At 37.3% G+C, this 27,915-nt stretch overlaps 3 protein-coding genes across 3 annotated transcripts; 1 reads left to right on the top strand and 2 right to left on the bottom strand.

Moving 5' to 3' along the window:
* Positions 1-2,409: 2,409 nt before the first annotated feature.
* LOC137940896 (MYB-like transcription factor EOBII) lies at positions 2,410-4,499 on the bottom strand. The gene is made up of 3 exons (XM_068786011.1): positions 4,364-4,499; positions 4,097-4,226; positions 2,410-2,710 (listed from the first exon to the last, which is right to left on the bottom strand). The coding sequence occupies exons 1-3, from the start codon at positions 4,497-4,499 to the stop codon at positions 2,410-2,412; spliced, it is 567 nt and encodes a 188-aa protein (XP_068642112.1).
* Positions 4,500-10,066: 5,567 nt separating this feature from the next.
* Positions 10,067-17,917, top strand: LOC137940895 (type 2 DNA topoisomerase 6 subunit B-like). The gene is given in 13 exon segments (XM_068786010.1): positions 10,067-10,099; positions 11,182-11,234; positions 11,352-11,460; positions 11,787-11,870; positions 12,420-12,446; positions 12,537-12,645; positions 12,750-12,825; positions 12,957-12,977; positions 13,272-13,468; positions 15,248-15,395; positions 16,072-16,282; positions 16,697-16,812; positions 17,615-17,917. Coding segments are annotated over 12 exon segments (1,437 nt in total). The 5' UTR covers positions 10,067-10,099; positions 11,182-11,189; the 3' UTR covers positions 17,909-17,917.
* A 1,602-nt stretch (positions 17,918-19,519) lies between these two features.
* LOC137941635 (galactinol synthase 1) lies at positions 19,520-21,211 on the bottom strand. Its single transcript, XM_068787132.1, has 4 exons — positions 20,882-21,211; positions 20,442-20,762; positions 20,034-20,168; positions 19,520-19,940 (listed from the first exon to the last, which is right to left on the bottom strand). Exons 1-4 carry the CDS (start codon positions 21,209-21,211, stop codon positions 19,719-19,721), a joined length of 1,008 nt encoding a protein of 335 aa, XP_068643233.1. The 3' UTR covers positions 19,520-19,718.
* Positions 21,212-27,915: the final 6,704 nt, after the last annotated feature.

The raw sequence follows: 27,915 nt of genomic DNA, 5'->3' as shown, positions 1-27,915 counted from the left end.
AAGAACAAATGAGTTCTACATGAGGTGTTCGTAATTTTTTATTTTTTTGTTGTTGTTGTTGTTGTTGTTCTTTATCGTTCTCTGCGTTATAACCCTCCTATCTCTATGGGTTTCCACAAGCCCAACCTATGGGATCAAATTTCCTAAATTTGGGAACACGTAGAGTCTACATGCATGGGTTCAAGATAACGTGTTACCAGAACAGGGTGGGAAATAAGTTGAGGGTAGGCCGTTTTGGGTTTAGGGTTGGTAGTGTTGTCATGTTGAAAGTCCAAGCATGTTCTACCTATGGTATGGGTGGTCGTTTTTTAAGTTCAAATTATATCCTTTCATTTCCTTGTTTTCTTCTCTCTCTACGTTGAGTGACCCTTCCCTTTTATCCCTTAGTCCAAACCCGAACTCCCAAGTCTCGGATCAAAAAATGAAAATGAACCCAACCGTGCATGTAGTCGAGTTTTCCGAACTCATCCCGAATCAGATTCAGTGGGAATAGAAAGTCGGGTTAAGCGGAGTACCCGACCGCGCATGTGGTCTTTCCGTTCATGCATCCCTTCCGGCTTCTACGACTCCCGTGTCTGCCCCTTTGGCTGAAAAGTCCCTTGTTCGTCCGCTTTTGGCTCCCCAAACGGCTCGTTTCTTTTCCGTTTCTGGCAAACCCTTTATTCCATCCCACGCACCCGAACCAAAAAGAAACTCTCACTTAGTGACCACCATCTTCGCCTAGTCTCATCTACAAAGATTTTCCCCCCACTTTATTCTCTTAAACTCCTTTTAATCAAATAAAGTTGATGAAAGGAAAAGAGGAAAAAGACCCACTAGTACATGAAAAAAGAACCACTTGCCAATCCCAACAAAAAGAAAAAACTGAAATGGGTCCCATCAATTTACGGCTTAAGTGTCACACTAAGTTGATTAACATTACTATAATATAATTTTATAAATTCTCATGAAATAAAAAAGGGACTACACCTAAGATAGAGGGAGGGGGAGAGAAGAAATTCATTAAAAATCCATTTTCTTCCAAAAGTGAGTCAATTTGGGACATCAACATATGTATTTTTTTTAATTATTCTGCTTATATTTATCTTACTATGTCCAATTTTGTTTAAGCTCGACTAATTCTAACTTATTCTACCCAAAACATGCTTCGATCGGTATTAAAAAAATACACTTGGAACCCAGTCTTTGTTTACCCCATGAATGAGAAACCTGTACATGAAAAAAAATGTCCTATTTACCACTGTAATAAGGAAAGGAGTTTGTGATAATACTAAATTTTCATGTTCAATGTATCGTATCTCCAGTATTGCATGATTTGCCATGGATTGAAGGATTGCGATAATACTAGATTTCCATGTCCAATGTATCATATCTCCGGTATTGCATGATTTGTCATGGATTAAAGGAGAGGAGTTGCGATAATACTAGATTTCCACGTTCAATGTATCATATCTCCGGTATTGCATGATTTGTCATGGATTGAACTCGGTTCAACCTAATTGAAAAAGTGTCTTTGGCTTTGTAAGCTTAATAAATTACACTAGTACATACAAGCTACTTTAATTTTAGACTAAAAAAACATTAAGAATCAATGCCATTGAAAGTTTTAGATTCTTTTAAATTATTAAGTAATATTAGAGTGATTAAACTGGCTTATTTGTATTAAACCATCTCGGGTCACCAGTTGGGTTAGTTCCGTGGGTCGACTAGGTTTAGAGACATGATAATGTATCCTGTATGGTTTTCTGACCCGGTGGGTTGACCCGTGATCCGCCCAGTCGACCTGGATTTCAATGAAAGTTTGTTAAAGTCATCCCTTCTTTTTTGGAGAATGATCTCCGACCCAGCTAAGCCGAACTCTGTACTCTTTCTCATTTTTGGTTCGGAAGTCAATGGAAAATGATCTGTTGTGGGCCCCACGTATACAAATATCTAACCACTCATGCCTCTTCCGAACGGAAATAACTATTGGCTCGCGATAGGCTCGTGTCTCCATCATATTCACGTGGAGAAATGCCAAAAAAAAAAAACCCATGTGGAAAATGTGGATATCTTTTGCCCAAACAAAACTTTTATTGCAAGGTTTCCACGTTTTTCCTATTCCTGAAAGCGACCATTTCACCACGTGGGGTTTTCTATCTCTTAACCGCATGTGCGCTCGTTCTCAACATCGTCTTCAACCTGGCTCTTCTCTTCACTCCCTCCCGGGCGGTAAGCAAGAAAAAAAGCACGACTGAAAGTTATCTCGTAACAGGCTTCTATCCATTCCATAAATAGCAAACTGAAGCAAGCAGGCAAGCAGCAATCATTCCTCATCTTACAGCCATACTATAAGGCGCTAAAAATATGTATAATCTCTTTCGTAATTTCGTACACGATGATCTTATTTATGCAAACTGCCTGGATTATTTACTCGTTGGACCAGAGGTCCTCCATGGACCAGAAGCCATCGGAGGATTCGGTGGACATGGTGGAGGAGGGTTGAAAGGCTTCGGGGTGGTTGGCTTCGAGGCACATCGGAGAATAGGTTTCCAGGAGGGCGTCGTCGGTGCGGCAACTGTGGCTGGTGCTTGCGTCGTCTGGGCCGGAGTTGTACTTCTGAATGTCGTAGTGCTCCCCCTGCTTGATCTGCTTCTGGATTCTCGTTCGCCAGTAGTTCTTTATTTCGTTGTCGGTTCTTCCTGGGAGATGCCGAGCGATCTTCGACCACCTATCAGAAATTTTCACAAACCGTTCTTAATTAGTTCAGCTAAAAATCAATGAAGATCAAGAGCAGCGCTCTGAAGTATCCGATCCAGTCAAAGGACACGAACAAGGCGAGTAGATTAGCTGATGACAATTCTGCTACGCCTGAAGCCGACCATCAAAAGTCACGGACAGCTGAGAGATGATATGTATTTCTTTTATTTCTCTTCTTTTTCGTATTATTATCATATAAAATTTCAGAAACGACTCTTTAACAGGAAACGCTTCTGTTCTTCTTCTGTCTTTAATCTTCATTCCAGTTCAGCGTTAGCAGTTTAACCAACCAAATTAAACCACTTTTTACATGAACAATCATAGATATTTCTCTTTAAACCTTCAGAAGACAGCATAAACCGAGAAACAAGTTTAAGACAGATTCAAACATGAAATGACATAAGCATTTAAAACACATTAATTGAAAATCCCGACAAATAAATTGCATGTTGTCGAGATAATTAAGTTCATTAAAAACGACTTAACACCCAAGAAAAACCAACGATTAATGTATAGCAGAATATTTACACAACCACCCTTCTCGTCACCTTAGAGCATGCATGCAGATTACAGGATTAACCTAATCGTATACTTTATTTTCGTACAGTTTATTTATAATAATTATTTATTCTGATTTTTTAAGAAAATATTGATAAGTCAATTTGAATTTATTCTGGCTGAGAACTCGTCGAAGAAAGTTAGGAGTAGGGCCCACAGACAAAAACATAGCTAATCTTGTGGCAGACATGCAGCCACCTCACAGCATGAACAGTGAAATTATTAGCATATTTTGATTAAAAAAAGGAAATTATTATCATATATAATCATAGTGTAATAACACTAACTATGATGGAATTTAGAAGTTTCAGTTAATTTTTAGAACATTATGTAATCTTATGTTCTCGATTATGATTAAAATTCAGGTTAACTTGTGATTTTATTTTAATTATATCAAGATTTGATCATAAAGAGAATTAGAGAAAATCCATTAACCTGTTCTAATTGAGTAGCTAATAGAACAACTTCCAACCTTTCAAGTTTATTTTTTATCTGAAAATATTGTAAAATTTTTGAAAAAAATTATGGGAGTAATTTCGGTATCAAGAAACTCGATCAATTTTGCAGATACAATGAAGACCAAGAGAAATCAACCAAAAGAAGATAGATTTCAAGGGTTTGCAGTTTCTGGGACATATGGAAAAGTACAGTGGAGAAGGTGAAACGATTCAGGTCTCAAGATCCATCTACCAACTTCGGCCACAAAAAAAAAAAAAAATCAGTTTTTATTGTTATCATTATTATAAATATTATTTATCATTTTTCAGTTAAAAAAGGCAACAAAGGAAGAGAAGCTCACCTGTTTCCCCACCTGGAGTGGAGCTCCATGATCAGCATCTGTTCTTCAGGCGTGATGTTCCCCCGTCGAACGTCCGGCCGGAGATAGTTCAGCCACCGAAGACGGCAACTCTTTCCGGTACGCTTTAACCCTACACCCACAAGATTATAAAACAACAAAAAACACACAGGAAACATAAACACCATGAATCCAGAAAAAAAGATCTTTTTGCTTTTGCTGTCATGAGAGCAGGGAACAAGTGAAGAAGGCGATGAGGAAATAACGTACCAGCAGAGCGAGCAAGAGTGTTCCAAACGCCCTCGCCATGGTTGGCGATGTAGTTTATCAATATGAGGTCCTCTTCCATCGTCCATGGGCCCTTTCTGACCTCCACGTCCTGGTTATTGCTGGTTTTCTTATCCATTCTCTCTGGCCAGATAGAAGAAGAAAAAGGAAGAGAGGCAGACAAGGTGGGAGTAGGAGGTTGGGTAAGGAAGGAGGGTTGGCAATTGGCTTTATAGAGAGCCCTACAAATGAATAATGAAATAATTAATTTCCAGCTAATTCAATCTCATCATACGTGCTAAACACACGTGCCATGCACATACATGCATTCAACTAAGTTCGTTATTACTTGATTAATGCATGTTTACTTGTCTAACATGTTGGGGGTGATTTGGGTACTTTGGCAGTATTTGGTGTTAGATATCAACAAAAAGAAGCTCCAATCGAAAATTTCTTTTAAATAGGGATTTTTTTTGAGTATTTGTGTCGGTTTTAAGGGATGGAAAATATTTTCCCAATTTATTACCGGGTATAAATGTAAGAAAACAGATCAAAGAAAATATTTTCCAGTAGGATATATTTTCATATATTTACGGTATGTTATACTGAATTTTTTTATTTTTTTTTCCTTGTTTTGAAAAGGTATGATAGAGCAACAAAGAACGTATCTTGTGGGCTTGATTCATTTTCCATGAATAAAATTTTAGCTTTGGGCCCTTTTTGGCCCACTAAAATTTTCCCATTTCATTCCCTGTATAAATTCTTTAATTCTGTAACTGAATAAATTATAAACTAAGGCATAAAATACAGAATTAAGAGGACAAGTAACTTCTCTCTTATCTTTCTAATATATTATGTGTGTAAGATGTAATAAGCAATGTTGTAGTTAAACTCAGTCCCCACTGGCCTCAACCCGGTTGTGCCAAAATTTAAAGAATGGTTTGAGGATATTATCCATTCTTCTGTGAAATATATTGGGTGCTTGTTTTGAGGAAAAAATCGATTTTAGCTTAAAATTTGAAGACCCAACCAATTGGTCTAGTCTAATTTTACACCGGACTAGTTAAATTGATTTGATTCTATAATCTATTTATGAATAGATGTAAAAAAAAAAAAATGTTAGAATAAGATGCAAAGTGAACATTTATACCGGCCTTGTATACCACTGATTTTATCTAAGTCTAATAAAATAATATATGTCATAAAACTTGAAAATGACACGTGTCTCACTTTAGTTCAACCAATGGTTAAACTCACTAAAACTGGCAATCATTTTTATGGCTGATTTGGTTGTAACTAGGGGTGACATCGAGCCGAGCCAAACTCAAATCTACATGTGTTCGAATTTGACTTGATCTAAATACTTCGAATTGAAGCATAAAATTGGAATCGACCTTTAGCCCAAAAATTTTAACTGAGTTTGAGTCCGAGCTTGAGTCGGGTTTGAACTCTAACCTACATTTAAAACTTTAAAAATAATAAAATTATAAAAATAAATAAAGAAAATATTATGATGATCTTAGTACCATTGAACTACAAGGTATCACAGAAGAGTCCAAGATTTAGCAATGGAACATGTTAATGTATAACAACCAGCTTAATAAATCTAAAAGAAAGAGCAAACACTTTCATCAATAGTATTTATTTCATTGGCAAACAACAATATTAGATGTTGAGAGACCCAAAAGGGTTGAATGATCGATCGACTTTTAGGTTTGAAGTAAATAAGAACAACTATCAACTAACTAAAGCAGGAATTGACGAGAATAATTAGAGAAAAAAATATTTTTGTAAAAAAAATATGATAAAAAGTCGGCTCACGAGCTAACAAGCTGAGCTTGGAAAATCTTGAATTTGGCTTATTATACTTAACGAGCCTTTTTTCAAGTTTGAGTTGGAACCGAGTTTAAGTAAAAACTAAACTAAACCCAACTTTTTTCGAGCCGAGCTTGATTGGGTTAAGAGCCGGTTTGGCTTGGTACTAACAACATTGGTAATAACCTATTTATATTTATTTCCATATTACTGTGTCAAAGTTAATACGCTTAATTAAAAATCCTTACATGCAGACGCCATAAATAGAGCTTCTTCCTACCATTCGAAGCTGGCCGAAGACCACAAGGACCCATCCGAGGCTTTTCTCTTTCTGGGCACTGCTGCCCTCGACAAGCCACACTTTTTTCCCCTTTCGTTATCGCATTAGACCCTCTTACAAGAGTTTCCAATAATCGCCAATAATCTCCATGACTGCAGGGATTAGTGTTTTCAGAGGAGATCTATTTTGTCAGCTAGATGGTCCGTTAAAGTTTCCAGAACTTTATATAGAGTTGAGCTCAATCCTCTGGTTCAGAAAGAACGGCCGTGGCTCAGAATTCGGAAGCTCGATTTAGGACCAGGGGAGAAGAACCCAGTCTGCAGGGGATTGCGTGAGGAGACTTAAGTAAGTTTAATCATTTGCTGCGCAGTCCTGTCTGGGTATGGTCATACCAGGACAAATAATCAATCACGCACCGTTAGACAGTTGTTTCTTCTCTGTAGAGGTAATGACAGATCGAATATTTGTTTTCCTGATATGGGATTAGAAACTCGATTATGATGACGAAGTTTTCCTAATTGCGTGCGCCATGAAGGCGTTCAGTTTTGTGGTTGCCGAAGAACGACGACGACATGGTAATGGAAGAGCAAAGAGCCCACCGAAAACGATCTCTAACAGCTAAGAAATCGACGACATAGAGATAGGTTTGGCACCGAAGAAGCCTCTTCTTTCTCGCGTCTTTGTCCTCTTCCTCTCAACACTCCATTACATCACCACTTGCTTTGTTCTGGTTTATTATCACTTCGTTGTGAAAAATCCCATATGTGCAGGTATTATAACTTTTTGTCCATCATTTAATCAGCCGTCCATAATTTTGATTTTATAAATAATATAGTATTAAAAAACATGAACCTATACTTAGGTTCACCTATATTTTTTTACTAAAAAAAATAAATTAAATTAAATTAAATATATTCTTATTTAGTATTATTATTATTATTATTATTATTATATTTTCATATAGTGTTATTTTAACTTTTTACTTTTTATCAATTTATTAATAAAAAAAATATGATAGCATTCTCAGAGTGGTGGGTGGGTGTCAGAAGTAGTTCCGGTCCACCTCTTTTGAGTAGGTTGGCTTTCTGCACTTAAACGACTCGTCTTTTAGGGTGTATTGGTCAGCCTCTTGACAAACATTGCTATAAATATAATGAAGTTTATCAAATTAAAAATTTAAGTAGAAATTGGGTACATAACCTTGGTTGAATTTGAATTCAAGCTCCTTTTATCTTTTCAATCTAGATATTATAATGCAACAATATCACAATGGATATTTCTCTACATGATGTAGTGGCCAACCCCACCAATGAGATGAGCTATTTCCGGTAGCAACAGATTTTAATCTCATTCATGGCTCTTATATAATTTGAAAATAACTCTAATACCTTATTTTTAAGTACAAGAGGCGTTTTGTGAATGAGTCTTATTCATGTCTATCTCAATGGGTAAATATGACATCAATCGTTCATGGTTTATCTAAAAAAAATCAAATGCAAAAAGAGACAAAGAAAAACATGTCACAAATAGAAGCATGAAAACAGAGATTAGGCTTGCAAAATATGCATCAACTTTTAATGACTTTCTCATAATGGAGATGTATTAGGACAACTTTTTCATTTGTTAGTATCTATGATCTACTCCTTTTTGAGGGTTGAATGTCTACCTAATCACCAATTAAACATTTATTTGTTTTCTTGGTTTGGCATGCTTAAGTAAGCGTTTTTTGGATTCTAAGACACGGTTAGTCAACATAACCACTTAAAAACAAAAAATAATAGAGAAAAAGATAAAATAAGGAAAAACCCTACTTGGACATGGAGTCGTTAGGCACCTCCTCCCTCTTTCATTTTTTCTCGTGGAATACAAATGGAAATAGAAGCTCGTTTCAACAAAAAGAAGAATTATCTTGACCCTTTTTGGCTAAATCATTTATGATGAGAAATTATGTCAAAGTTGTATTTTTTTCAAATAGTTATAGAGATTTTCCAAGTTTCGATTATTTTAGAAGGTATCTATAATAATTTATCTGCATCATGATTTTAGCTACAAAAGTGAAACAATCACCAAGAGGTTTACTACATTGGTTCAAAAGAAATAGACAAACAAAACAAAATAACGTGACATTATTTGTTAAGTTCAAATAACATCAAATCACTCTGTATCGTCGACCACTATTGGATAAATTGGTGTAAAAAACTTCAAAAATCAACATTTTTGAAAAAGACTTATCAACAAGTACTTTTTGATTTTATATGAATCTTATGAATGTATATGTTGAGCTATATTTTCTAATGATCCTACGAGAATGAACTCATTTATTACATAAAAGTTTATCCATAAGTTATCAATGGAAGTCTTGCCATGCCTCTTATGTTAACTAAAATGAAAGTCTACAAGGGAAACCAATCTTTTGGGTGACAAAGGTATATTGACACGGTTCTGTATCACATGATGTTTTGATTTTTTGAAGGAAAAAAAAAAAAGGAAAATGCTGTAACTTGTCTACTAAGAAAATTTTGAGCATGACATGTTAAAACTAATAGTAACTTGTGTTAATCGTTTTATTCTCCAAATATTCCATATAACTACATTTGTTCAACTAGTAAGTGGACGGGAATTGCCAACATTTTGCGAACGTTGAATACAAGAAGGAACTTGCAACAACTATCAATTTGTAAAGATCATCTTTGAAAATGTCAAGACTGGTTGTTGAAGTGCACTCATTGTTTTCTCACTTGTGTGAGGACATATCTACAATAAAGAGTCTTGTTTTTTTTGTAACTATCCCTACAATTTTTGCTAAAATTGGATTCACCTTGCAAGCATATTTTGGAAGAAGGCTTCTCATTTTGAATAGTGTTAGGTTGGTGATAGCTCCTCTCACCTAATATGAAGAATTGTATTTTGGAATTTGTGTCGTCTTCCTTAAAATAAGCAGAATTCTAGAATTTACAACAATTTATAGTCGAATCGTTTAAAAGTCTTGAGTTTATGTTTATAAATTTTATTATTATCATTATTATTTTTTGAAAATCATTTGATGAAGTACCACATGAGTGAATTTATAGAAAATTCAAATAGATTAAGTTAGTCATGTCAGAGTCCTAATCACTCATGTTAGAATCTCATAAACCTAGCTTTCCTTATTCCATCATTGACTTGAGCTCTTCAAGTAACACGACAGGATGATTCAATGAATGTTCATATTCTCAAATATTAGAGACATCTCTATTTTTTCCACGAGGATCAATATTTAGGTAGGATAAGACAGAATTACCGAACTCGTTAGTATGGGCTACTCGAGGACATTTTGGTCTTTCCAAAAAATTTCTTAATCAAGGAAAAGATGGTCCTTTTAATGAGTTCAAAATCCACGGTTAGATCTGTTTCAAAATTTTATCTGGCGGTCAGAAATTGAAGTCTCTCCCCCCTTACATCCTTCACTCCGTTGCCAGGTTCTCATCTTCTCGTCGCTGGCTCCCTGATCCCGCCAAAATAGAAAAACAAAAAACAGCCAAACAGTTTGGTTGTTCGCTTGCTGGTCGACTTTCCGGAGGACAGTCTCGCTTCTGCTCCTTCAGTCGACTGGAATACCTTTCTTTCCTCTGGTTTCGTCCTGCCGTCAGTGTTTCGCTAGTTTGGTGAGATCTCAGAACTACAATGGTTTGGATGATTCCGCGCTGTGTTGATTCCGTAGCGTCACTGATCTCGTGCAGTATTGGAGTACATTGATCTCTATCTCTGGATCCTGTGTTGGATGTGTATGAAATGTTCTGAATGCGTGCGTGACCTAGATTTAGAGATAATGTTCAATTAGTTGATCCCGCAGCCGAGACAACCTTCGTCATTTGGTGCAGAATTAGAGAGAGTATCTGATCGATATGCGTGGATCCTTTTTTTGGATGTCTATAAGATGTTCATAGGCGAAAATGTTTTGAATGCGTGTTCTTTCGATAATAGTGTTGATTTGGTTGGGCCTGTTGCTGAAAGAACCTTCGTCATCTTGTGCTGAAGTAGAGTATCTGATCTGGACGTACGAATCCTGTGTTTGACGTGTATAAAATGTTAATCAGCGAAATTGTTTTGAATGCGTCTACTAGATTTAATGTTCTTTAGATAATATCTATTTAGTTGATCCTGTTGCCGAGTGAACCTTCGTCATCTTGTGCCGAATTAGAGAGAGTATCTATCGATATGCATGGATCCTGTGTTGGATATCTATACAATGTTAATGAGAGAAATTGTTTTGAATGCTCTTCTAGAGTTACTGTTCTTTCGACAATGTTCATTTAGTTTATCCCATAGTTGTGAGAGCCTTCTTCATCTTGTGCCGAATTAGCCGAAGGATCTGATCTATATGCATGGATCCTGTGTGGCTGTGTTGGATGAGAATAAAATGTTAATCAGCGAAATGGTTTTTGAATGTGTGCCACTAGAGCAGTTTCATGACAATGTAGCTGCCTCATTTACTGGTACGCACTACTCCATGTCATATAATATTACCTTATAAAGAGCAGATGACTAATTGGACCAAGAATAAGTCGCTGCTGTATCTTACCTCCGGCTTAAATAGAAAGTTCATGGCTGCATGTTAATTTGCAAAAATATTAAGTTGTTTACTTGCTTAAGTAAAGTGAAGGTAGATGTTATGCTATTTATCTGCTTTGTTTAACATAGGAATCCTAAAAGTTTCATCTAGCAAAAGTTTTCTTTTTCTGGACAGAGTGCAAAATGCAGTCTAATGAGATTTCTCCGGCTCGAAACCTGTGTGAAATTGTAAGAAAATTGAAGGCCACATTTGGCATCCTACATTTCTTCTCATTTACTGAACTACTTTTATGTCCATATTAGTTGTAATTGTTTGATTGACTCATTTTGTAATTTTCCTCTTAGTTGATCCGCTCTGCAATTTGGAGGTGCCGCATTTCTGAAAATCTGTGTCGATTATCTGTTACACTGAAGTGCTTGCATGGTTCAGATCATCCTGTCACTCAAATTAAAGGTAATACTTTTTATTAGACTGTCTTATCTGCTTGTATCTGCATTCTGTAACTATTTTTCTGGTATATTTTTCCCTTGCACATGTAACACTGGAAAAATTCGGTTCAATCTGATTTGAATACTATAATGTGATTCGACTATTTATCACAATATAGAACTGTGAAATTTCTCCTAATCCTTCTTCTTAAGCTTTTCTTTTTTATAAATTGCCTACTCTGAAATTAGAATGCACTCTGAGCACAGAACCTTTTTTAGCAGAAAAAGGGTGAAGTTTGATCAAGCTCTGTCATAATGTTAAGGAAGTAACATATCCTACTTTCTTTATAGTTTCTGATACAGGTGCTGGAATCAGCTTGGCAGAGTTGCAGGGCATAGACTACACAAGGAATCTCACTTCCGCAACAAACTGGGGTAGTCTCCCTTTCCCATGAAAACGTGCAATGCACCACAAATATATATAATTTTTTATATTAAGCTTATGTTTCAACTTCATGAGATGAGGCAGTAAAGTCCAATCATCAACACTTTACCAGCATGCAGCTGTGATGAGACGGTGGGCTATTTTATCTTTTGTTGCACAATTTGTGGTGTACATGAAATTTGAAAATCTTTGAAAGGAAAAGGGGTTTATATAGGAAGGTTAAAGTCCACTGATGCAGGGAAGCTCGCAAATTCATTAGACAACACAACATATTCTTTCCATTGGTCTGTTGCACATGTGATGTTCTTGAATTAGCCGCTGGGATTTATCAACTAAGTTGATCCCCCGAAGAATGCTTCTACAACCCAAAAAGTCTGAGCTCGGCATCAACCCCCCCCCGCGCTGATCCTTTAACTTTCACTGATTCTGTGTGCAGAGGAATAGAGTGTGGAGCCGGCAAGGCTCACTTAACACTATCCCTATGTTTTGAAGACTTCTCAGTAATTGTTCTGATTGAATTTCCTATTATGACTGTGCAGATGGAGTGGTTAGCTTCACTACAACGAGTAAGGCTGTCATTTTTTGCACTTGCACTGCACTAGTTACATTTTCTTGGATTTCTAATTCCTTGATTGCATCTCCTCTTGTGAATTCAGGCATCTGTGACAAAGAAATATATCATTACCGTTTAAATATGAAAGAAACTATGATGACAAGAAGGCTAAAGAGGTTGCCTTCCACACCAAAAAATGTTGGTGCATTCAGGCACGAATCTGGCCATATTTCATCTTCTCCTGTCAACAAATAGACCAATGTTGCAATAGATTTCTGACCGTTGATGTTCTAAATAACTTTTGGTTTCCTTTCAGTGGAAGTGAAGTATCTTTCTCTACCAAAGAGAGCTTTGAGGAACTTATGCCATGGATTATTCAATTTTGTCAAAAGGTCTGTTTTGCTCATTATATTTAAACTGTTTTGCTGTAAAGTCCAGTCAACCGCCCAAAATGCAGAGGATTCTAGGTGGTTAATTTGGGAGTTCTTGGGGTTACTTACAATCATTTTGTTTTTGTTTGCAGATACTCATCTTAAAACTTCCTGTAAGTGCCATTGTTTTGCCATCTTTTGCAATTTTGAATTCTTTGTCTCTTCCTGCCATGTTAAGCACCTGTATCTAGAGGTTATTTGTTAAAAAGGTCAAGCATTCTCATCTTATTCGTGATTCTATTTTTCTTTATATACAAGTATATGCACATATTTATATTTATGAAATTGCCACTGGATTGTGGATTTAACTTTTTCATGCTATAGATTACATTTTTTGGTGCTTCAGCTTTCAAGCAGTAAATGTCTGAATAACTTGAGGTTTTCTGGCTATGTTTGTTTGTTTTAAGAAAGTTGTAGTTGAACTGCAAGTTGAGCATGCGGATAGAACAGGCTCAAGATGCAAGCATCCTGTTGGGCCAAATGAGGACATTTTACTTCTGGACTCCCTGCCTCGTCATGTACAACTAAGCTCAGCTGTGAAGGATTATATTCTCAGCCATGGAAATGCTCTGGAGAATAAGTGTCAGACCTGCTTCTCAAGCAAGTAGGCTTTCTAAATCAACATGCTGGCTACTGAATCTTCTATTCATCTAAATCTTGAAAATATTCAATGTGTATATTGAACAATATTTTAATGCATTTGTTTTGATAGTGTAGATTGAATTTGAAACAACTAGAAGCATAAAAGGGGAGGAAGAACGAACTTGGTTAAAATGGAGCTCTCAAATTTCTATTAGTTTCCAGTTCATCTGGTGGGTCAGAGTAGCAATATAGCAATATAAACAGATATACAGTAACCAAAATTATGCTTTCAAAATATATTTGACACTGACAGTGTTTAAATATCTAAGAAGAAAATTATATTTAATATCTTATAACTTAAATTCATGATTGCAAAATTTAGTGAGCCATAGGTAGGAGTGCACAAGGGGCGGAATAAAATAGAGAACCCGCCCTGACCTGATCCTCACAGGAAGGGACAGGGCAATAGAAAAAACCTGTGGGTTCAGAGTGGGGACAGGTTTTCTGGACCTGATTTATGGGGCCTTATTAACATAATGTGTTTAGGATTTAAAAAACAAAAGACATTTGAGGAAACAAAAAGCTTGGAAGAAAACTAAATGGCAGCTATGCTCCTTTCTCTTAAAGAAAAGACTGCAATAACATTGAAAAAAGGTGTTTTTAAAAGAAAAAGTCAGGGCTACTGGCTGTTGGAGGGATGGCCAGGGATGTAAGCATGGGGTGAGGGACTTAGGAACAGGACACGGATGAGTTTGGATTTTCAACTCCATTATGGGTTTTGGCAAGGATAAGTTTTGGGGTTGGGCTTGTGGGAAGGGTCTAGATTTCCAACCCTGTTCATGGGCTGTCATTGGGACAAGTTTCAGGATGTGCGGACTTGACCAGCATGCACCCCTATGTGATATCATGATGGTGGCACTTTGGTAATTTCATAACTCCAAAATTTTATCAGGTTTTGTATATTTCAATAGTAAGAGTCAATTATTTCTATATTTTTTTCTTCCTTTGTTGAGCATTTCTTTTATTATGCAATGTATTTGCCACATTTTTTATATTTAGGAATTTTTGGTTTCCTTTTTTTGGAACCAAAGTTGTGGATGCAAGTCAAATCCAACCAGAAGAAAAAAATTTGAAGCATAACCAACCTGCTACTAGATTTGGGCTGAGAGGCTCTTTATAATCTGGCTGACCAATTTTTCTCTAATTTCTATCTTGTCCAGTTTTTGTTCACTTGATTTACTTATTTTTTACAAAAATCTTAGGCATATTTTTTTCCCATTCTTAATGATATTCAACTTGCATGTAACCTATCTCAGACTCCAATTTTATCACTCCTGCTTATTATCTTCTCCTTAATCGAGACATTTTTCATGGTTTTCCATAGATTTCTAATGCACCAACCTTTCTATTCAGGAAAGCGCCTGTTGTTCATTGCAATGAACTTTCAACAACCATGATCCACTTTATTTATCATGATGACCTTTGAACAACAATTAACACTTCACATGGGTCTGTTTTCTTTCTAATATTAAGTAGCATGTAATTACACTTACTATTCTTTCTCTCCATATTCTGACGTTTCAATGTCTTACAAACTAATTTTACTATGATGATGCATACATAATCTCCATCATTGTTTCTATGTGCTGTAATTGTTAGGATTTATGTGTGACCAGCTTGTCTGTTTTGCTTTTTATGAAGTAAAAGCCTGATGATGCATACATAACCTCCATTATCGTTTACATATGCTGTAATTGTTTAGATTTATGTGTGACCAGCTTGTCTATTTTGCTTTATAAAGTGAAAACCCCAAGGAAGGATACGGACTATCATGCTGCAAAGGAAAATTGGAGAGTGCTAGAGAAACAGTAGAAGCGGTGATTGTGATAACTGAAGTACTTGAGTCATCAAATGCTGTCTGCATGAATGCATGTGGTAAAACAACAGAGGTCAGAACTCTGGTTTTTGCTAGTGGGGTTGCTTTCTTTTTCTTCTGAAACGATTATGTCCTACACAGCATTGAAAATTTTAGCTAGAATAACCAGGGAAAAAAAACTGTGACCGTGATAACTGAAGTGTACCTGAGTCATCAAATGCTTTCTGCATGAGGCATGTGGTAAAACATCAGAGCTCCAAACTCTAGTTTTTTCTAGTGGGATTGCTATCTTTTTCTTCTGAAATGATTATGTCCTATAAAGCATTGAAAATTTTAGCAAGAATAATCTGGGAAAAAAACTGGTATTTTGATGCATTTATGATAGTGCTCATGGAATAAGTAATCTGACTTGTACTGTTTATAAACTTGGTTAATTTGGAGACTGCCAGAGAAACAGTAGAAGCTGTGATTATGATAACTGAGGTACCCAAGTCATCATATGCTTTCTGCATGAATGTATGTGGTAACACAACACAAGTCAGAACTTCAGTTTTTGCTAGTGGGACTGCAATCGTTTTCTTTTGAAAAAAATTGTCCCACACAGCATTGAAAATTTTAGCAAAAATAACCAGGAAAAGAACTAGTGTAAACGGCTGCACCGATTATAGGGCTCATCGAATAAGTAATTTGCCTATTACTGTTTATAAACTTGATTAATTTGGATTTCTAATGGTGAAGCTACCTTTTAGGTTTTATATTTCCAAGACTTCACACCTTGTTCCTTCCCACCGTCAGCTCTAAATGCTTTGACAAGCATTGACTGGAAAAGCTATGGTTTTACCTTGAAAACCTCTATGATAGACTGTGAGGGTCGTGCTATTCTAGACTGGGAAACTTTACCATCATTTAGCCATGTTGACATTGTTGTACACAAGTTCAGGAGCAAATATCCTTTGTGACATTAAATACATGCTTTTGATTGCTGTTGAAACAAATGTGTAGCACAGTAAAAATGGTATTTGTGGGATTTTAAATACTAGATTTCTTTGCACGTGTATTATTTGTAATTGCACATCCCATCTTGATTTCCTTACCAATTGGATACAAATGTATGTCCAAAAATCCCAATAGGAGGCATAACAATCCGTCTATTTGACCCTTTGTCGATCACCAGTTGTGTATATAATTGGTCAAGACTTTTGGCACATTTGGCCTTTACTCTTACGAGCTGTATGCATGTTTCATGCACTGGTGCTGCAGATGTGGTTTTAACAACTATTTCCATCCCCGTGAGAACTACTTCCAATCCTAGCACCTAAGTTTGGTCCTTATTTTCAACATTTGCTCCTTAACATGTTTGTACATTCATATCACAAACTCAACAGAAGATTCAGATAGAGAGAAATCTCATTAAGAAAGCAATGAAGATTGCATTAGATGATTTGAAGGCAAAATATCCTGGAGATTTCCTCAGTGCACGTGCTGTTGAGGTAATGTAAGATTTTGGGTTCATTTCTCACTAGGTTATGGGGTTTAATATTAAGAAAGAAAAGACCTGTTCTTTTATTTCACCCAATCAATGTTACCTTGAATGTTGTATCTTGCTGCTTTCATCTTTTTAATTTTTGTCCTGCTGAAGTTTCAATCTGTATCTGATTGCTGGTAGATTTTAATATTTCACCTAGGTAAAAGAGATAGATCAGGAAAATGGGGATTACAAAATTAAAGGTTGGTGGCAGTTCAAAGAAACATATGTTCCCTTGAAAACGAACAAGGTGGTTAGGGCATGGAATATCTGAATTGAAGCTAACACATGTTATAAGGGAAATGAGGTAAGTAAAACATTATGAGAGGAGCTACCTATAGTGTTTATTTTGGATTAATCAACCCCAAATAACTAGATTTGGTTACTAGTTGAAGTCCCTTAAATAGTACTAGTCAACTGACAGACATAAGTTTACATAATGTGAAGTAGACACGAGGGAGAGCGATTTATCTGTGTAAGGGCCACCTTGACTTCAACAACTAAACTAATTCAATGCAGTTGAAAATAATGAGCTACTGATATTTAATGTTTAGGTATGCCTACATCTTGGAGGCCCTAATTGATTAAGGAAAAATGAGACAAATAGAAGGAAACAAAGAGCTTAAATTGAAAATGAAATATTTAATTAGGACGCTCATTATCTTTTCTTACGTCTCATTTTCTCTCTAATCAAACAGGGTTGAAATGTATTGAACTGTTGTTTATCTGTATGTTGTAACTGTGGTCTGACAAACTTGTTTCCATAGATTCGGAGATACGTTCCTGATCTTTCAAGATCCATTGCGGGCCTTATACTGTCGTCTAATGATTCAGAGTTTCAAGATGAGTGTGCTTCCCTTCTTGGGCTACAAGCCAAAGACATGGACAAACAAGGGACGGTAGAATCTTGTATCACAGAAAAGATCATTAAAGTTATAGAGAAAAATGACACAAGGCTGAAGTTGGGTAGAGGGGAAGCACCATGTCTTTTTGAAGACTACAACGCGCATGAAGAATACGATCAAGACGATGAAGAAGGTGATCAAATTTTGGACTTGTAAATATTTAAAACTCAGAGTGCGTGAGAATACTCGTCGATTGATTACAACTTGTTTTTGTATTGGCTTCAAACCGAGCCTTCTTGAATAGGTCCCCTGCCTCTTCAGCATAATTGCTCTTACATTGTTAGTGTCCTAGAAGTGCGGTCCACCACCGCCCCCATTACTGCCTACTGGAATACCTGAGCCCAATTTGGATCTCGACCAGGGCCATAAAATCCTTTGCTGGGCGAATCTCTCACTCAACTCCAGCAGTAATAATCGTTTTTTGTTTCACCTCAGGCTGAGGATTGCTGCTTGACAGAGCAACAGTTCGAGCTACAGACCAACTTGTAAACCCGGACAGAATAGTGAATCCAAACTCTGCTACTGCTAGGCTCATCTATAGAAAGCAGTGACTCGCAGGTGCAAGAAGTCGGAGTGCATTTCTTTAAGGTGTCACCGCATCATTCTCCGTTTCCAGAGCATTCCACTATTGGGTGGACTGGAGGGGTTTAAGGCGACGGTCTGACATTAGTGAGGTTGGCACGGAGCCTGGCTTAGTCTTGAGTACTACGAGTTCAAAATTGAAATTGAATTCAAATGCACAAATTTTAATCTCTATATATATTTTTTAAATTACAAAAAAATTATTATTATGATCTTGGTACCATTGACCTGCAAGGTATTATAGAGGAATCTACATATTAGTGGATAACAAACAAACTTAATAGACTTAAAAGAAAGAGTAAACACCTCTATCAATAATATTTATTTTATTGGCAAAAAATAATATTAAATGTAGAGGGACGGAAAAGGATTGAATTATGGGTAATCTTTGAGGTTTTAGGTAAATAAGAGTAATTATCAATTAATTAAAGAGGGAATTGATTAAAATAATTAGAGTAAAAAGTATTTTTTTAAAAAAAATCTATGTTAACAATCAGTTCATGAGCTAACAAACCGAGCTTGGAAAATCTCTAAGTCTTACTTCAAGTTTGAACTCAAGTTAAGTTCCTAGTAAAAACGAACTAAAAGGAATATTTTTTATCCAAGCTCGGTTTGGGAGCTGGTTGGGCTTGATCCCATCCTTAGCCACAAGTAGGAATCTTGGAACCTCGGATGGCAAGATCAATATCATAGTACCTTTAACCAAAGGTCTAGATTCAAGGACATGAATTGGATTCGTTCGGAAGGACACGAGAATCACTAAGATATGGGATATCCGTCCCATCAGAATTCACCTTTCGCGCGTTTGTGTCGAACTTGAGAAAGGTCGGCTTAATACACATCAATTAGGGACAGAATAATCTAAAGTAAAATGACAGTGCTTTATCTTTTTTCTAGAAAATATGCTTTTTGTTTGTGTGACTATACATGAAATTGCAGGTATTTAGGTGTTATTTGAAAAATTAATTTTTAATGGGAGACGAGATGACGTAAAAAGACTGAAGCAGACTGGTGAGTTATTCACTCTCTCTTCTATTAAAAAAACCAAAGCTGTTGACGATAATTAAAACTCATACTTATCTCCTGATTAATTCACACTTGTCTAATTATAGACAAACGCATACTTGCCAAGAGGACCAACATGTTTCTGAATTCTTTAAACACTAGTGTTCCCATTCACTTTGCTTCAATTATTGTCACGTACAGTGACAGTGGGGACTACGTAGCCACTTACATTTATAAATCGATTAGAAGTTTAGAAAAAAACGAAAACATCCTTAATGAATTATAGGTGGAGGAAAGTATCGTATATCCAAACGAAGAGGCTCTCTCGGTTCTTCCAAGGAGGAATAGGCACTAATAACTACGCTGTTCGCTGTTAATCTCAAGCAGCAGAGGGAGCAGGAATGAAAGAGAAGGCTGGTTCTGGCATGGACGCCATGATTGATGGCCTGGAGAAAGTCTCTCCCTCTGACACTGCAGCGTCGTCTGCCTTGAAGTCGAGGGATTCGTCGTTATAGATATCCCACCATTTCTGTACTAGCATCTTAATGTCGTCCCTGTCCATGTTCAATTCTTTTCCTGTGTACCTCCATGGCTTCGACCCCTAAATTCAGAAAATATTTGAAAAAATAAATCTCGTATAGAGCTTCCAAGTGAAAAAATAAAAAAATAAAAAAGGAGGAGAGGGTGAACTTACGGCAGCACAGTAGTGCACCACCTTCACCTTGTCGAGCTCTACGTTCTCTGGATGTCGCCAAAGCATTGCCAGGACGAGGTTGTACAGCAGAGGGATCGGCTTGTATGTTTTCTCAAAATACATGTTCAAGAAATCCTGCCCAACGTTCCAACTTAAAATGTTAGCGAATGAAAGCAAATGTTTTAGGAAAGAAAAAAAAATTGATAATAATAGTGGGAGAATGCGTTCAGCTGGGCTCAATCTATACGACCCAGTATTGATTCTCCTGCCCAATATATACGTCCCATATTGAGAGAAAAAGAGCGAAGAATCTCTGCTAATTAATAGTTCTATTGTAACAGTGCATGCTCTGCTGATCGAAGATCATTCGAAGAGAAAATTTTGGAAGATTGAAATTAGTTATATTACCTGCTCGGCAAAGGGAGTCGGAGGAGTGATCTGCAGAGTCTCGAGGAGGCTCTCGTATGTCAATCTGCTGGGCTCATAGACGAACATCCCGGCATTGAAATAGAGAGGAGGAGGCGAACCCATCTCCGCCGGCCATGTCACCTTCTCCGGGCACTGCTGGCAATACCCGATCGAGTACTGCTTCGAGTGGCTCCATGTCTTCTCGCAGAAACAATCCATCACTGCATAGAAGTACCCGTCCGGCGCATCAAACAGATGGTCTATGTTCTCGTAAACCTGGATGTCCGCGTCCAGATAAATCATCTTACTGTACTCTTCGAACTGCAAACAGACCATGAACACGGATTCAATTAACCACCATTCAATATTAAAACAGAATCACTAATCACAAAGTGGATCAATTGAAATTCGAAAGCTGGTTTAATTTACAGTTTACTTACATTCCATATACGCAGCTTGGAGTAGTTGATGACGTAGTAAGCCATGGCGAACTGAATCTGGTTTTCAGGCGGATAAATCGGCTCAATCTCACGAACAATACAGCCCTGAGACCTGAGAATCTGGCGATGCTCTTCAGGCACATCCGGCAAGATGGCCACTACCAAAGGGTAAGCACTCTTCACCTTACGCAAACCCTTCACCAACCCCACGACGCCCTTCACGTAATCTCCAGTCCCAGCAAGAAACGTCACGTAAGCTCGCTTCGAATACCCAGATTTCATGGTCGAAACCTTGCCAGAACCAGACAGCACCGGCACGCCTGGAGCCATTAAATCTTCTCTTTCGTCTTCCTCTGACTAGCTTAGAGAGAGGCGAGGACTGAGAAGTAAAAGCGCAAGACAAAGCTGCAACTCTACTGGACTCTGTTCCTGAGCTTTCCTTAAGGCACCCAGAGGTCTTAAATAAGCTCCAAATGCGAGGCAAATGGGAGCGAAATGAAACGCAGATGAAATGAGGTGAGCCAACACAGGTGGAAGGAAACGAATGATTATCATGCTATGAACCGTCGGATTGACCCTTATCGTCAGAGCGGACGGTGCAGATGGAATTGGCGTGGTCGGCTTCGAGAGGAGAAGAGTCGAATTGGAAGTCCTTTTCCTTTGTAGAGAAAAGAGAATCCATCTCTTATTGGCCACAACATGGAACCTTCAGGATGGAAAAGTTCCAATCTTTGAACCAACGGTTCAAGTATGTTATGGGACTTGGGGCCACCGCAACTTGTGAGGATTGCGTGATACGCCTGGGACTACCGTAACATCGATTTTAAGGCGAAATATCTTTAAAGAATCTTGAACACCAAAGATATTTCCTTTTCTTTTTAATTTTTTTTTTTTTTGCATAGGTAGAAGATATGGACGGCGATAATGACCTTTTACTACAGTGGGTCCCAGAATTTTGATTAAGTTGACTAGTGTGGGGCCGGATTCGGTCCCTGTCAAGATACGACGCTTTTCCATTCTGGTTCGTTCTACCCATATGAGGCCCAGAAACCCTTGGCCCACTCCTCATGGGACTCGAAATTGGGTGGCCCGCTTCCGTTCAAAGAAAAAGAGTCTAATATTAAGATCGGATGAGACCGTGAGACACTGAGCCTCATGAGAATTTCAGGCTCATTGTTTCATCTCAAGTACGAAACGTGATATGATATTTCGGAGTATGATCCATCAAAAGCCAATCAGTTTATGCCACATGGTGCATAAAATATTCGGGTACGGTGCCGCGAGGACTAGGTGAATTGCTAGTCTTGTCTTCTTCGTCTGGGTACTTAGTTTTTTCCGTTTTTAGCAGTCGCGGCAATTGATGACAAACTTTGTTTGTCAACGTTGATGGAATTATTGGACGTCCGTCTACTTGCCCATCTCAACAAAACCATTGGCCTCGTGTCATTTGCTAGCTACGTCCACTTGATGTTGAAAGCTAGGTCTCTTCCGGAGACTTCCAAGTTCCAATGCCACGACGTTAATTTGATTTCATTTCATTTTGCTACCCGTTCTCCATTTCTCTGTTGTCGGCAAGCTCTTCTGAATGTGGGATTCGTCCCAATGACTGTGCCTAAAAGTGTGGAAACAGCAAAGAATGAACACTTCCCTGCTCTTTTATCTTGGCCAAGGGTCAGAACTTTAGGCATTCGCAGGCTCAACTGGCCAGGTGAAGTGCTTCCATTTGGATCCAAGTATTTTCGCAGAGCACCGAAGCCACGTAAAATGGAACGCTATCCGACATGCATTGACACCGATCAAATACTGTTAAGACTTCAATAAATGGTTGAAGAGTGAGAGGAAGATTTTCCGAAGCCGCTCCGTATCTGCCTTCGTCCGCCACACGTCCGTCTCTGGAGCTCCGGACATTGATGCTTTTCGTCTGAAACGTAGAGAACAAATTAAGCGAAATTACTTGTACAGAAACAGGCACAGTCTCGGCCTCTAATCTTGATATTTCCTCCTACGTGTTGGCTACTGAATGGAAGTGGAATCGAGACAAGTTCCTTTCATGGCTTGTCACTGTTACAAGGTGGAACCCACCATGATCACACGAGTTCATGAGACCCACCATAATCGCGTGAGGTGGCATGATGAGTCATCACACGATCGGGCATCCTTATCACATGAGTTGGAAAATTTGGTAATCTTACTTAATTGATTTATCTTCCCTTGATTTATGTAGATTTGGATAATCATGATTCATGTAACCAGGGATATTAGGAATCCTATTTATATCTAAATATGTAATAAAAATAGTATAAATGGGAGTCTTGGTTGAAGAGTTCAATCAAGCTTTCTACTTCTCAACTTGTGAAGAATCTTTCTCTACCTTAACCTTTTTTTATTATCTCCTCTCTACCCGAGCTCTCTTTCTCTCTTTTTTCTTCTCTCCTCTCTACCCGAGCTCTCTCTCTCTCTCTTTGCTCTTTTTCTTCTCCCTCTCTCATCTTACTTGAGGTTTCAATTAAGGGGTCCTAAATTCAACATTGTATCAGAGTATCAAATTTAGGATCCCCACATCAAAAGAATGCTCTAAGAAGTAATGATCAAAGCTACTCATAAAAGATTTTTTGTGAAGCAAGATTGAAGGTTGTGAGATAACTTTTTCATTTTTGTTATCATTACTTCATACTCTTGGTTTTCTGATCTTTAGAAGATGGTTCAGAGATGATTTTATTTTTGTCTTCATCTTATGAAATTATTGAGATTTATGCATTTCGGATTAGAAGAAGTTTACCTAGGCAGTTTTGTCAGTTTGCAAGTTTTTGGCTAAAAATCGGTTTATGTTGAGATTTTCTACATAAAAGTTTATCATTTTGTGGGAACAAGATTTTCCTGATGAAAAAAATTGTTCTTGAGCCTATTATGAGTGGTTTTTTATCCACCGGATTTCAGAAATCTAATTACTTAACTTCTATGCTAAGCTTCCTATACTCGGTTTTGTGATTTTTTGGAGAATTTTTTGAGAACCACGATGTGGCTGATTTTTCTTAAAAAATCAAACATCAAATTTTGTGTTTTACATAAAATGAATCAAACACAAAATAAAAAGAGGAAGTGGCTAATTGACGCTAATCCATTTGAAGAAAGATTGTTGTTTTTAAAATCTTACAATATCTTCTTGATTAGGCCTGATTTTGTTTGATTTTTGATAAATTATATCTTACCTTATTCATGATGAACAAAATATATACTGGCTTATCCCAAGCTGGAATCAAATATATTTTTGGAATGATATTGGAAAGATCTAATTTGGAATTGCTACCTTACCTTACTTGATTTCATGTTTATTGATTGATTTTTTGTTATTCTCTACAAGGAAGACTTGAGAACTAATTATAAATTTTTTTTTGCCAACAAGTTGACTGGCCTAAGAGGGTTCCCTCTTTTCCTAAAGACTTGATAAGATCGGGTTCTCCTCCCATCTACCCGAGATAGCCTTGGTTGGTCTTGAATCTCTAAGCAGCTTACTTAGGCTACTTAAAATTTGAGTACATTATTACCCTTGAATTGCCTCTTATGGCTGAATAATACATGAGTAACAAGAATAATATTCTCAAGATTACTACCATATCTTTGCGAGGGATATCAAATTTCTTGAGTTGGTCCACATCGGTTTGATGGTTCCTTATAACAAGGGATCTACTTGGTCACCTCACCAAACTTGGGCCAGCCATTGATGAAGAAGATATTGCTTATGCTAAGTGGTTAAAAAATGACACTTTGGTAATTAGTTGGTTTATCAACAGCATGGAAGAATCTATCTCCAACAATGTTATTAATCTCAGCACCACCAAACAAATTTGGGGGACATGTGTTAAGTTGTACTCTAGCTTTGACAACTTACACAAGCCATATGATATTCTCCAAAGAATGTTCAACACTAAACAAAGAGAAAATATCCATGAATATTTGGCTCATTTTAGAGGTCTTCTACAAAAATGGAAGCTAACTCAGCCCACCTCCACCGATGTCTTTGTCTAAGACGAGTAGAAAGAAGCCTTAGCCACTGCCATTTGCTTAGCAAATAGTTGCCAAAAGCCAACTCTATAGTGCCTCTGCTATTCCCACATTTGATGATATATGTGCCACATTACTTTGCATTCCAGACTCTTCTTCTCCTTCTCCTACTGAAGTGTTATCCGTTATGTACTCCGAGCATAGGGGAACATCAACCGACAGCTGTCGAGGCCATGGAAGAAATTATAGAGGAGGACGAGGAAGAGATGGAAGGAATGGTTTCGTCAGAACAGAAGACAGGGAAAAATGCATCCATTGTGGGAAATATGGCAACATTATAAATTAGTGTTTTAAAATCAATTGCATACCAGATTGGGTTAAGGCTAATCAAACCTCAGTAAGTAATACAAAGGAAGACCAGTCTACCCCATCAATAGGAAAAAAAACCCTTACTGATGATGAGTATGACTTATTCCAAAAAATAAAAACACAGATGGTCTCTCCTCCAAGTTCCTCCTCAAGTGTTGTTGCTACCACTGCTACTTCTTTTTATTTATCCTAGATAATTGACTGAGGGGACTCTACGCATTTCACAGGTAACAACAATCTACTCCATTCAATTTCTCCTTATCTCTCGAATAAAATTGTTACCATAGTTGACGCCTCCCAAACTAAAGTTCTCGGGAAAGGATCCACATCTATTACACCATCACTTCCGCTCACAGATATTCTTTTTGTTCCTACCTTTCCCTTGAATCTTTTATCTGTTTGTCAGCTAACACATTATTGTAATTGCTCAATTACCTTCTCACCTACTTCTTGTGTGTTTCAAGATTTTATAACGAAGCAGGTGATTGGTAGAGGCTGTGACCAAAGAGAGTTCTACTACCTGGACGTGCTTCAAATAAATGTCATCTCAACCAAGGAAATTGAGATAACTCTATGGCACAATTGGTTAGGATATCCATTCGCACAACCTCTTCATCTTCTTTTCCCTACCTTTAAGGATAAGTAAAATTTAAATTGTGAAGTGTGTTAATTGAGTAAACACCAGACAACCACATACTCACCTAGTCCAAAACTTAAAAATGTTGCTCCTTTTTCATTGATCCATACAGATATATGCGGACCCTTGAGCGTCTCAAACATTTTCCAAGTCAAGTACTTTATTACTTTTATTCATGATTTTACTCGTACCACATGGCTATTTCTTTTTAAAGAGTGATCTAAAATATCATCCATATTTTAATTTTTTCATACTATGGTTGTCACTCAATTTAGTTAAAAAATCAAAGTACTTCGGTCTAATAATGCCAAAGAATATACTTCTAGATATCTTGACTATTTTTATCAACAGAATGACATTATCCATCAAACATCTTGTGCCTACACCCCCCAACAGAATGGTGTAGCAAAACGGAAGAACCGTCACCTCCTTGAGGTAGCTCGTAGCTTATTGTATATCATGAAAGTCTCATACTTTTATTGGCCACATGTCATCCTTACTGCATATTTTCTTATAAATAAGTCCCTCTCTTCAGTTCTCGGTCATAAATCCCCGTATTCCTTATTGTTTCCACATGGTGATCATTTTTCACTTCCCTTGAAAGTCTTCAGTTGTACATGTTTTGTTCATATTACCTCTCCACAACATAGTAAACTTGAATCAAAATCTGTCAAGTGTATCTTCTTTGGATACTTTCACACACAGAAGGGTTATATTTGCTACAATCCCACTCTCCAAAGGTTACTTGTGTCCAGGGATGTAACTTTTTTTAAGACTCTTCACACTACTCTGACAATGCTCCTCCATGTCTCTCTTCTGTACCAGCCTCTCCTTGACCGGTTGTGCTCCATGCTTTGGAAACTGTTCAACCCCCTGAAGCACTGGTTGACACCACACCTGTTGAGTTTGAGGATCCCATTGAGGTAAGTTTATCTTCTCCTATTCCTTTTGGACCACAATATGATACTCGACCCATTACCTTAAGAAAAAAAACACCCATAACTTGCACTAGTCCCTCTACTTCTCACCCCATATCCAATTTTGTGTCTTTCCATATTTTATCCTCTTCATGTTGTCAATTTCTTGTGTCTATCATCTTCGTCTCAGTCTCACAGTCCTATTAGGAGGCTCTGAAACATCCAAGGTGGAAGTCAACAATGGACAAAGAAATGCAGGTACTCTATGAGAATCAGACATGGGTTCTAGTTCCTCTTCCATCAGATAAAAAACTTGTCGTCTATAAGTGGCTTTTTACTATTAAACACAATCCGGATGAGTTAGTTGCTCGCCTTTAGGCCGCCCTCGTTGCTAAAGGTTATACGCGGTGTTATGGGATCGATTATGAGGAAACATTCTCTCTAGTGGCCAAAATAAACTCGATACATATTTTATTATCTCTTGCTACTAATTCTACTTAACCGATCTATCAGCTTGATGTGAAAAATATTTTTCTCAATGGGGATATAAAGGCAGAAATTTATATTTAACAACCACCTGGATTTGTGGTTGAAAGGGAGTCGGTATGTCGATTGAAGAAATCCCATTTATGGTCTAAAATATTTTCCTCGTGCATGGTTTAATAAATTTATTCACCAGATTTCACAGATGTTTCGTAGATCACTTCATATTTCTTAAAGATATCTAAAGGCAAAGTGATTTTGGCCGTATGTTGATGATATTGTCTTAACCAGTGGTGATCCTAAGGGCATTCAGGAACCCAAGGAAAAGATATGTGAAGAATTCAAGACAAAAGATCTTGGACTGCTTAAATATTTTCTGGATATTGAAATAACTACAGTCTAAACATGAGATTATACTATCTCAAAAGAAGTATGTCCTTGATCTACTAGAGGAGACATGAATGATGGGGTGTAGACCAGTAGAAACCCCTATGGATTCCAATACAAAATTATCTACAGGCACTGAAGAAGATGTAGAAATCGAAAAATATCAAAGACATGGGAAAACTTATTTATCTCTTTGTAACAAGGCTGGATATATCATATGCAGTAAGTGTGGTGAGTCA

The sequence above is a fragment of the Aristolochia californica genome, unplaced genomic scaffold (genome assembly GCF_029961685.1).
Source record: "Aristolochia californica isolate CCGP_79_NKW_82.1479 unplaced genomic scaffold, dmAriCali1.0.hap1 SCAF_9, whole genome shotgun sequence".
Taxonomy (NCBI): domain Eukaryota; kingdom Viridiplantae; phylum Streptophyta; class Magnoliopsida; order Piperales; family Aristolochiaceae; genus Aristolochia; species Aristolochia californica.
The sequence above is the reverse complement of the archived record's forward strand: the minus strand, read 5'-3'. Positions and strand labels throughout refer to the sequence as shown.